This window comes from Nicotiana attenuata, unplaced genomic scaffold (genome assembly GCF_001879085.1).
Source record: "Nicotiana attenuata strain UT unplaced genomic scaffold, NIATTr2, whole genome shotgun sequence".
NCBI classification, from domain to species: Eukaryota; Viridiplantae; Streptophyta; class Magnoliopsida; order Solanales; family Solanaceae; genus Nicotiana; species Nicotiana attenuata.
This window is the reverse complement of record NW_017671981.1, coordinates 82,921-95,039: the sequence shown is the minus strand read 5'-3', so window position 1 is coordinate 95,039 and position 12,119 is coordinate 82,921. Positions and strand designations below refer to the sequence as shown.

Here is a 12,119-nt window from a genome sequence, read left to right as displayed (position 1 = left end):
TAGGGTAAACATTAATGTAAGTTTTTTTTTCTCAATTACCAATACACATTGTGCACACCTAGTACCCTACCACCCTTAAATATTATTGGTGCTGCTATTCAAAGTCTATCTTGCTTGACACCATTGCTCCACACAGTCCAACATAAACCCAAAGAAAAAGAAAAAGTGGAAACGAAAAAGAAAATATAAATTAATAGAAAAATTACAAATACAGATACATGAATATTTGTAGAGAGAGAAACAAAAAGGAGTACTGTCGGCTTCAGCCAGGCAAAGACCATCACCAATTTTCTCTCTCCAGTTCTCTCTCTTCCTCCCTCCATAGCTTTACTCTCTGTGAAGACGAGAAAACCCTAATTAAAGCTGTGTACTAGTTCAACTAATCGATCAATTTATAGCTCAACCTTTGTTCTGCGACCGAGTGCTGATATTTTTAAGCTTTTTCTGATTGTGTTGTACATGGAAATGAACGTATTATCCGTGGTGTATGATGACTAATAGAGAAATCCGGCTGAATACTTAAGGTAGTCTTTTTTTGTGCTTTGAATTTTGATTGTGTGTTTTTATTTTCCTTTTTGATTAATATCTTCTAGCTTTATAGAAATATCATGCTGTTATATATAGAAACCTTTGAATTTCCATATAGTTAGGTGTTTTCTCTCTCTCTCTCTCTCTCTACATATACAATTTTTTGCTGCTAGAGCTTCTTGTGCTTTGGGTTAGATCTCGGAGCTGTCTTAAATGTTTCGATCTGTATTTGGTTGCAGGGTTTTTAGTGCAAGTTGTTAATTTTTTTTCATGTTTTCCCCTTTGTGAACAGTTGATGTATGTTTTATATGTCAATCTTCGTTTATGTTTTGTGAATTGGGGAACATAATTTGTATCTGCTGGAGCTCTAGAATCTCTATTTTGGGATCTAATTAGGGCCTTAAGATAGGCCTTTATATTTTACAATATGGGGAGTCTCATGTTTACTGTAAATGAGGGTCTAGTTTACATCGCAGGCCATTGTGCCCAATTCTTTAAGTTATGCAGATTATTTAAGAGGGGGTAATAACTTTGTGCTTTTTGGGGACATTTGTTGAAGAAGAGCAACAACAGTTAACTATTTCGAGGCTTTAGAGTTTAGGAGGTTACATCTGTATTTGTTCACTATTACTTGGTGTATACTGATGTTGTGGGTTTTTTCAGTTGATCTGGTCAATTTTGTCGGGTATTCTTTGAGTGGCTCATTTTCTGAAGACAGATAATCACGTAAAGGGTTGGTGACTTCAAATTGATTTTCTTATGGCACACCTTGCGGCAAATCACTTCGGTGGCGAGGCTCATCCAGGTTTGAGTTATTTTTTCTTTCAATTGAAAAACAGTTATGTTAATATAATGTACGACTAGTATGTTGTGCTTAACTATATCAAGATGTTGCTCCCTTATTTTTCCAAATTCATGTACCATGATGTATCTGTTGTGGATCAATGAACTCATCAAGCTGATAAGCTACCTGTATATGGTCTCTTTTCCCATTATTTGCCTTTGCTTGGAGCTCTCACGATGTTGTTTTTCTTGTACCTATTTATCTTTCTCATCTGACATGAACCAGTTATATGCAAGTTCTGTTGAATTAGTCCTCATCTGGCTTGCTTCGTATGAGTCTTGCATTTGGTCATGTTGCTTAGTTATGTATTCATCCTATGCACATAATACTACCCCTTTGTGCTTCTTCCTTCATACATTAACATTTATTGCAATTGCATGAAATATATATGCTAGTAGCCAATTCCCATGCTTCCGTACTGCATAGACCAATAAATGTGTTACTTGTAAAAGTGAAAGCAATGTTGTTTGATCTTTCTGTAGTGGCTCCAAATGATGCATTATACAAGGAACTCTGGCATGCCTGTGCTGGACCTCTTGTAACAGTTCCTCGTGAAGGGGAAAGAGTTTATTATTTCCCACAGGGTCACATGGAACAGGTACCTTTTACTTTTACATTTTTCTTGGCTCCTCTTTTATTTTTAGGTCTTATATGCACTTATCAGTTTTCCCGTGCAAACCTGGAAAGATATATGAACCCTCAATCATATTGTGATGCTTCATACTGCCTTTTTTGTTGCTTTTTCTACAACAATTTCATCAAACAGAGTTTTGATATCTAATGATATTCTTTTCTCTCTAACTCATTGCATTTCCATATGATTGCAATCTTTTTCCAGCTTGAAGCATCGACACATCAGGGATTAGACCAACAACTTCCTTCTTTCAATTTGCCAGCTAAAATATTATGCAAAGTGATGAATATTCAACTTCGGGTAAGTGCCATAATGGCTTTTTCTTTTAGTTCTCCCTTCCTATGGTTGAATTATTGTAATAAGTACCAATGTTAATTTTAGGCTGAGTCAGAGACTGATGAGGTGTATGCACAGATAACTCTGCTTCCTGAACCAGATGTAAGTGTCACCCTTAAATTATTCGAAGTTTTTTACTTGATCATATAACATTTCTGAAATATACTGTTTTCTTTTTTAACATCCTGCACTTCTCCTTTTGTCTTCTGTGGATTTAGCAAGGCGAGATCACAAGGCCTTATCCTCCTCTCCCTGAACCTCAAAAGTGCACTGTCCATTCGTTTTGCAAGACTCTTACTGCATCTGATACAAGCACCCATGGTGGGTTCTCTGTTCTTCGGAGGCATGCGGATGAATGTTTGCCCCCACTGGTAAGCTTTTATGTCATAATTATGCCTTGTCTTGGCTTCATCTTTTGAATTCCTCTACCTCTATCTATTTATTGTTCTCATTGATAGTTAATTTCTTGCTATATATTCAGGATATGACCCAACAGCCACCATGGCAGGAATTGGTTGCTAGTGATCTACATGGCAATGAATGGCACTTTCGCCACATTTTTCGAGGTTATAAATCCAATGATTTTGGTTTGTTTTCTGTTGTTATAACTTTTTTTTAGTTGGTCTTTAGAGTTGTTCATGAAGGGTGTGAGGAAGAGGGGAAGGGTAACTCATTGAGAACTTTTACTTTCAATCTAGTGGGTGATACTTCTGTCAGGGTGTGATGTCTAAGAGGGAGACTTTCACTCCTTTTGTATCGGTCAGTCCTTAGTGGATATCAGGCCAGGGATGATATTTTTGCTTTGATATTTCCGTGGTTATAGGTCTTTTAGCTTTGTTGTGTTGCATTTTTTCTGTGTTTTCAGATCAGATTTGAGACCCGTATTGTATAACTCGTGTTTTATCGTTTTAGAGTGCAAACCTTATGGTTTGTATGGTATATACTCTTTTAGTCTTTTTTCATTGCGTATAATCTTGTGTTAGTTTTTTCCCCCTAATAAATGTTGACTCCACGTCCAGGTCAACCTAGGCGCCACTTGCTCACAACTGGGTGGAGTGTTTTTGTCAGTGCAAAAAAGTTGGTTGCTGGAGATGCTTTCATCTTTCTCAGGCAAGTTTATGAGTAACATATATCCAGCCATATTTTACTGGAAGTGTCATTTTCTTTGTTTTATAAAATTTCTCTTAATAATTGCGTCACTTCATTTATCTCGACAGGGGAGAAAATGGGGAGCTTCGAGTTGGTGTTAGGAGACTCATGAGACAGCTAAACAATATGCCATCTTCTGTTATTTCAAGTCACAGTATGCATCTGGGTGTTCTTGCAACTGCATCTCATGCCATCTCGACTGGGACCCTCTTCTCTGTGTATTATAAGCCTAGGTGGTTCCTTTTTCCCTTTCCATCTTGAGAATTTGTCTCTATTTGATAGGCTGGAGCTTCCTGTCTCTGTGTGTCAATTTTTATGCTTTGGGCTTACTGTTGGTTACCTTTTCTATCTAGGTGATGCTAGTCATATCTTATTGAGATTGGCTGCACCAATAACTGCTTGTAGTAATTTGTTGTGCAGTGATCATTTAGTTTCTCCAGTTCCATCTCTGTTTACTATGATATAAAAAGTTCTTTATTTAGCAGGCTGGTATTATATTAGCAAGCATTATTGTGATTGACCTAAGCTTTTAAGGGACTTGAGTAACGTCATCCAGTGTTTTTTGCTTCTGTATGCTTATGTTTTGATATTTTGTTCATATTGCCTTGGCAGTCATTTCAAAAATTTTAATACTTCTGAATCTAGATTATTTCACTTGCTCCGTAAATTTAAACTGTAGTAAAACTGCTGATTTCCAGGACTAGTCAGTCTGAATTCATTGTCAGTGTGAACAAATATCTTGAAGCACGAAATCACAAGCTTTCTGTTGGGATGAGGTTTAAGATGAGATTTGAGGGTGAGGAAGTTCCAGAAAGAAGGTAAAGCTTCAGAATTTAATAACTTTGCAGGTCTTAGAGATCTGTATTACATTCTGCTCAATTACTTAAATTACTAAGGGGTTGAAACTCAATTAACCCTTGGCTACTTTGTCTGTTTTATAGGTTCAGTGGAACAATTGTTGGTGTTGGTGAAAATACATCATCTAGATGGCCTGATTCTGAATGGAGATCCTTGAAGGTACTTTCTTTTGTATTTGTTCGAGTGACCATTCCAGCTTGTTGTTTATGGTCATTTTAGGCCTCTTTGTAATCTTGATTTTGGTGATGGAATCTGTTTAAAGGTCGTCGAATTTACTCCTCTCAATCCACTCTCTTTTTGAACTGTTTCTCTATAAACAACATTCTATGTTCTTACATATGTGCCCCTAGATAGAAAGAAAAGTGACCCCTGTAGTTGTCAAGTCTCGGTAGCTCTACACGTAATGTTAGTGTGTTCTCCAATATCTACTTCGATTTATTTGTCTGACATGAGGTTCTTTTACCCCTTTCTTCATCTTTAGACTCTATTGTATTGCCATGATTCTACTACAATGTGGTTTAGTATTGGGATTATAGAATTTTGCAAATGGAGTTGTCATCTGTTGCTGTAACCATGTCTTTACCTTTCTTTCCATTTTTCTTGCTACATTATCCTGTAGACAATAGCTAACAAATGCACATGGTATATATGACTTGTTCAGGTTCACTGGGATGAACCATCGTCAATCTTGCGTCCAGATAGGGTTTCACCATGGGAAATAGAACCGCTTGTCACAGCAACGCCTACAAACACCCAGCCTCCTCAAAGAAATAAGCGTGCTCGACCTTCAGTTTTACCGTCGCCAGTGCAAGAACTTCCTGCTTTAGGTCTGGAATCTTTCTCCAGTGCTGTATCATTCTGACGTCTAATTTACACATTCTCATTAGCAACCCTCATTTTGTAGGAATGTGGAAGTCTCCTGGTGATTCTCCCTCATCGTTCCCATACTGTGATCCATCTCGTGGGCGAGATCTCTACGCATCACCGAAACTTTCTGCTGCAAGTGGCCTGGGTTATGGCGAGAATGGTTCCATGCCTCTTTCCTCCAAATCTATGTACTGGTCAAGTCAATCAGATACATGTACAGAGTCTATCACACCGGCTAGTGAAAAGAGACCGGCTAATGGATATAGGTTATTTGGAATTGAGTTGCTGGATCGTCCAACTGTAGATGAAGCTTCACCAGTTGCTATGCCGAGTGCTCTTGTGGAGAATCAGCCAGCTGCATCTTTAGATGTTGATTCAGGAAACTCCGAACCATCAAATCCTATTCCTTCAGTAAGTTGTGAGCCTGAAAAGTCATCTCTGAGGTCTCCCCATGAGTCTCAAAGCAAACAAATCCGCAGTTGCACTAAGGTACTCTAGCCTTGTTCTACTTTATTGTGTTCTGAATTCTTTCTTTCACAAGCAAATGATTATCTGGACGGTGTTTTCGCTATATTATGATTTTGTAATGTCAGTGCATAGAGATTAATGTTAATCCAACAGCTATCACCTAGCTTGAGTTATGACACTAGTTTAAAAGATATTTGGTGTATATAAAGGTTTTTTTCCCCTGTTGCCTTTCTGGTGAAGAAATAGACCTGCTATGGTGCCCTTGTTTAACTTGAGCTTCTTGTTATTTTGCTTAGGTGCATATGCAAGGGAAGGCAGTTGGGAGGGCTGTTGATCTCACAAGGTTAGATAGTTATGAAGATCTGCTTAAGAAATTGGAGGAGATGTTTGAAATTGAAGGTGAGCTTCGTGATTCAACCAAGAAATGGCAGGTAGTCTACACAGATGATGAGGATGACATGATGATGGTTGGAGATGACCCATGGCAGTAAGTCTAACCACCTTAATTATGTTTCATTGTTTTATTTTGGATTACTATTTTCTGCTTAAACATCCAATATTCCTTGCATGGACTTAACTACTTGCACTTTCCACGCAATGTGGATTATGGACAGTAATCTGCATCATCAGCTTCAATCCACAAAAATGTCGCTTTCTTGCCTCTTTTAACTACTTTTACCTGTTGCAAAAGAAAAAAATAATTGTTGGAGTACTAGTTTTGTGGTCTTTTTGTCTTCGCCAGCAAAGTTTTGACTAGCTGTCAGTTTCTTAGAATTGGTTAATCAGTAATTGTTCCAATGACAAGTCATGCTGGGCACAGAAATGAATGGCAATATGATTGAAAACTATGTAGTAGTTGCCCTGTTAAAATCGTATCACGAAGCATCATTTCCTCACTTTCTAGTCCAATACGGATGAAAATAAAAGAATGGAGCCTTCTGTTCTTGAATTAGTTGTTTTGTGAAGCAGCTGTGTTCTAGTTAGTTGAGATAAACTTTGTTATGTGCTACTGACTTCAATTCTTTTGGTGTAATGGAAATGTGGTACAGTGAGTTCTGCAGCATGGTTAGAAAAATTTACGTCTATACAGCTGAGGAAGCCAAAAAACTTTCACCAAAGATAAAACTTCCTGTTGACGACGTGAAACCAGGCAAACCAGTTTCGGGTGCAACTGTTAGCAATGAGGAGAAAGCATAGGAAGTGGGTCCAGTTACTTAATACCCATAATGTGTAAGAGGAGTGGAGAAAGATGGATCTGATATCAGTCATAGTTTTTTTTTTTTTTGGAGATGCAAGTGATGCTGTGCGTGACAATTAGCCCATACTGGAATGGCTCGTTCAGTTAAGGATGCTGGCTGGCAAGACAAGAAAAGTTCGGCTTTTTAGTTTTTTTAATTTTTATTTTTATTTTTTAATGTATTTTCTGGGGAGAGTGATGCCATAAAAGATAGGATTCTCCATCCTAGTATTATCTTATTGTTATGATTTTGTCGAAAAAGGGGAATCTTATAATGCTTTGCTTGTTTGGACCTCAGATAGATAGGAAAAGTTTGTCTGCACCCATCTCTATTGGGTGGGTGGAGAAATACTTTGGTCTTACTTTCTGTCGCATTTTTTTCTTCTTTTTTGGGGCCCGTTAAGGGTTTTCTTTCTTTTGTTGTTTTAATATAAATTCTTGTCTTGACCCAGATGGCTTCTGTATATAATAGTATAAATAGCCTTTGCAATTACATTCTGGTTCTGATGAATTATCGTTTGTATTTAGGTATCTCTTTCATAATATATTAATTTTTTATGCCAAGTATCCATTCATGGGACAATATATTAATATATATAAAGCACTGTCCTCACATTCCCTTTTCATATCTCAGCTACTCGGCACGTATATCAACGTGTGTTCTATTCGTACCCCTTCTATTTATAGAAGAAACTCTTGAAGGTTAAATTGACATACTTATCAGTTTTAAGAGTTGCAATTGGGTACTAAGTGGAATATTGTAATATTTAAAGGACTATCAAGGGATGTAGTTTTTTTTTTTAACAATAGAGTACTTAACCGCAGTTACTGTAGGTTGATAACTTGAAAAGTTACTTTCTCGAATTAAAGTTGTAACGAGCATATAAAATGTTTTACATTAAGTTTGAGTGACAGATTTATAGTGATAGCAGTAGGAGTTTCCTTAACATAAGTTCAGAATCTAATTGCAAGACATTTGGAATACTTTTTGTTTGTTTTCGAACAATCTCCGATCCCGTTGACATACGTAACACAACGATTTTTATTTTTTATTTTTTTAAACTATTATCCTTTATTGTTTGGTGGTTGCAACTGAAAATTGACTAATTCTAAGGTAAATAGAATATCGTTTACCACGTGGGTTGATAAAACAGTGATGAAATGATGGATTTGAGAAAAGGTAAAAGAGTGTAGAAGCTGGGCATATTCAGAGAATAAAGGGTATTAGCAGTCACATCTCACCAAATCCAGCAACTTACAACAATACGTGAACAAGAAAGACTAAAATGTCGGCCCCGTTTCGTTCACTTCACTAACAAAGTAATCAATGATTCACATTGAAACAAACGTACGTGTTGGACTTAAGAATAGAAATAGTGTACCACTTTTGACAAATTACTATGAACTGGTCCAAAAGGGAATTATGCCGTTGAGCTCCCAGTAATAGATGATTTTATTACTAACATATTTTGGGGATGGAGTTAGCATAAAAGAGAAAGGAAGAAGAAAACGATTGACTTATGGTGTGATTAGGAGTATAAAAGATTTTGTGCAAGTGGTGTCGATCAAACAAATTTGAGTGTGAGACTTTGGAATTTTAAGGCTGTAATTCCTTTCCTAATTTGATGTTTTCTTTACATCAGCGATATTGACATATATTGTATATATTACAAATTAGTATATCTTAAAATATATTACATATATAATTAAATTTCTTTTGATGTAGTGGCGATTGGAAACACTTGGTTTATTGTGCCTCCCAACTGGATGTCATTTGAATCAATGCACCCTTAGACTTACGGCGACACTTAACTACAATTTTAACGGGAGTAGACTAGAGTTACAATCACTATTCACTACGAAATGTTAATATGGAGTTTGGCATTACTCACAGTTAGTAGTTTTGTCTTCTTAATTTGTAGCTCACAAAATTGTTGGTTAACATGGATAACACGCAAATATCATTAGTGTCACGGCCGAAAAACTTATTCACAAAATTTGTGAACATAAATTTCTTTAATAGTCATCATTCTTAGAATCACGAGTTATAGTTAAAATGCATTTAATATCATTTTAGAAAGATTTTCACGGATAAACAATTTAGGCCATACCCCTAGAAAGATGCGGCCAAGTTAAACATTTGGCCAGTTGACCAAAAATAATTATATTTGTTAGCCAAATATACAAAATATATGTATATAATATGTATATTTATATCATATTAAAAGGAGGGTAGTGAAACATTAGGTTAAGCTAAGTGGCGTATTGAGAAAATGCCACTTGGCACTAAAGCTCATTCAGTTACGTGATAAAGAGTGTTTACCCTAAAAAAAACAGATAACAATTAAATTTATATGTGGTTTTAAAGATATGCGAATTAATTCAATACAAGTGATTAATGACGTTAGATTAAGCAAATGAAAGACGTAATAAATGACCAAACCAGTGATAAGACTGATCTCGGGCTCGGTTAATGGCTCAATGAAGAACCTGCCTTCGATCCCGAGCTTGCACTTATGAAGAACTGATGAGCAAAAATAAGAACTTTGAATAACAAAGAGAATAGAGATAAATTGCCTTGGTATGTTACGATGTATGTCCTGAATAATAAGCTTCCCCCTTTATATAGTAGGGGAGTTTTACCTTAGGTATAATTCTAAGAAAGGTAAAAATATTATGATTCGCTAATCACTGATTTTCTGTCGATACGGGCCGAGATTCACGCTGTGATATCCGGTCGGACACGGACATCATGACCCTTTGTTAGTCGTGTGCAGCTGTTTGGTAACGCTATCTGAAATCTTGATCCTCGAACCGGACCCGGAGGACATGGCCCCGATACCACCGAGGGTATGCGTTTTGCCCGAGCCCTGATACGAGGGGCTCCTCGCTCTGACTCCGATTCATTCTGGTGGTCAAGTTCCTGCTCTGTTTGCCTCACTGGGAAATTAGGGTGTTCAGTGGGCTCAGTTTTACCTAGGGGTGCTTATCGGGCGGATCATGCAACTAATTATGCTTAACGGTTCGACTTAACGATTATCGAATTATAATGTAGTAATCCGCTAGCCATCCAATAAGACAACGGACGAATTGGTATCAGATTAACATTTATCGGACAATTATCGTCTAACCAAATAAATTTTTTTTAAACATTCATTAAATCATATTTCTGCTACTATGCCTCCTGTTTACTGTTTAGTTCAGTTACTTTTTTTTTCTTGCAAACAAGAAGGGGAAAAAATAGGCGATTCGAATCCCCGTATATCAAACAGTTTCAAATCAATACCAAATTTTTAATACCATCTAAGATCTAATCAAAAGGTATTTTGTGAATTGAAGAGTCTTCAAGACTACTCATACTGTCATACACGTATTAACCAAATTTTTAATACCATCAAGACTACTCATACAAACATACACATATTAATCATTTAGATTTTAATTTTTCGACTTCTCAGTTTTCAGTTCAAGAGAGAAACGAGACTGGCGACTTCTCTGCCTCTGGTGGCTGCAGACAATTGAGAATTAGAAAATAGAAATTAGGAATTTAGCCATTTAGGGTTTCAATAGTACTTTAAATACATACGGGTAAAAATGTAAATATAAAAATTCTTAACGAGTTAACAGTTTACCCGATAAAAAAATTGAGTAATCCTCCCTCAAACCGTTAAGCCGTTAATTATAAAATCTCAGTCCGTTCACCATCCATTACCCCGATAATCCGATATCAATAAGCTAATAAGCCATCGTTCGGTTTGATTAACCGTTTTGGTTCGGTTTTGAACAACCCTAATTTTACCCATATACAGATAGTCCCCTTGTTTCTGAGAGAGTAGGCTTGTCGAAACGATGGGAAATGACAGATGATTCCGATTGAGCCGAAATGTCCCATCAGTCGCGTCGTTTTGACTTCGGACACGTGTTGCTCACTGGCAGGTTGCCCCCGAATGCGAAGCGTCGGTTGTTTCCCTATAAAAGTTTCATCCTTTTGTCCTTTTATACTTTTCGACTAAATCACTACCTTCCAGTTTTCAGCCATCATCAAACCCTCTTCAAACCTTCATATCTTTATCCTTGTTCTTCAATTTCTATATCAATCTCCAGATTTCTGCCTAGATTTTCTTCAAATCTTCATACTCTGTTCTTCATCTTCAAAACCCATTTTTCCAAAACTTTGCATTCTTTCCTCAAATTTTCAAACACTCCCCTGTAACGACATGACCTGTCGTTTTGAGAGTTAGAGACCCTATCCCCTATTAACTGCTTCCCCCGTATCTTCTTCTGCTATTGTGACTTATCGGGAGGTTTCATTTTGGTTTTGGAAGTGTTTGGGACACTTAGTCCCTAAACGAAGGCTTAAGTCTTAAAATTTGGATCGTAATCGGAACTGTGTGAAGACGACTCCGGAATGGATTTTTGTCAATTTCGTTAGCTCCGTTTGGTGATTTTGGACTTAGGGGCGTGTCCGAATTATATTTTGGAGGTCCGTAGCTTATTTAGGCTTGAATGGCGAAAGTTAAATTTTTGTTGTTTTGAACCGGTAGTGGAATTTTTTATATCGGAGTCGGAATCTGATTCCGAAAGTTGTAGTAGGTCCGTATTGTTGAATATGACTTGTGTGCAAAACTTGGGGTCAATCGAACGTGGTTTGGTTGGTTTCAGCATCAGTTGTCGAATTTGGAAGTTTCAAGTTCTTTAAGTTTGGATTGGAGGGTGATTAGTGATTTTAGCGTTGTTTGATGCGATTTGAGGACTCGACTAAGTTCGTATAGTGTTTTAGGATTGGTTGGTATGTTAGTTTGAAGTCCTGGGGGCCTCGGGTGTATTTCGGATGCTCAACGGATCATTTTGGACTTTGGAAAGATAACAAGTTTTCTGGTGTTTTGTTGTAGAAGTTTGTTCTTCGCGTTCGTGAAGAGGAGCTCGCATTCGCGAAGGAGTGACCAGTGGAAGCATTGCAAACGTGAGGAGTAGGACGCGGTCACGTAGAGGAAAAATGGAACAGCTGGGACCTTAGGAATTTGTTTTACGCGTTCGCATAAAGGAGGACGCGTTCGCGGGAGGATAATCGCGTTCGCTAAAGGGTAAATTTGATCAGTGGATTTTGTTCTACGCGAACGCGAGCAGATGGTCGCGTTCGCGAAGAAGGATTACCTGGGCAGTACTTAAACGTTTCAAAAACGAGGTTTAACAATTTT

The 12,119-nt window shown here is 37.3% G+C and overlaps 1 protein-coding gene across 3 annotated transcripts; it reads left to right on the top strand.

Annotated features, from left to right (window-relative positions):
• Positions 1–218: 218 nt before the first annotated feature.
• LOC109211159 (auxin response factor 1) lies at positions 219–7,432 on the top strand. 3 transcript variants are annotated; one of them, XM_019374660.1, is made up of 15 exons: positions 219–524; positions 1,247–1,333; positions 1,855–1,970; positions 2,211–2,306; positions 2,388–2,444; positions 2,561–2,713; positions 2,824–2,908; positions 3,362–3,452; positions 3,560–3,724; positions 4,190–4,309; positions 4,433–4,508; positions 5,011–5,176; positions 5,254–5,705; positions 5,981–6,171; positions 6,734–7,432. In XM_019374660.1, exons 2-15 carry the CDS (start codon positions 1,288–1,290, stop codon positions 6,879–6,881), a joined length of 1,962 nt encoding a protein of 653 aa, XP_019230205.1. In that variant the 5' UTR covers positions 219–524; positions 1,247–1,287; the 3' UTR covers positions 6,882–7,432. The 3 variants fall into 3 exon arrangements, with proteins under 3 accessions (XP_019230205.1, XP_019230206.1, XP_019230203.1); XM_019374661.1 differs by having other exon boundaries at positions 1,243–1,333; XM_019374658.1 differs by having other exon boundaries at positions 1,192–1,333.
• Positions 7,433–12,119: the final 4,687 nt, after the last annotated feature.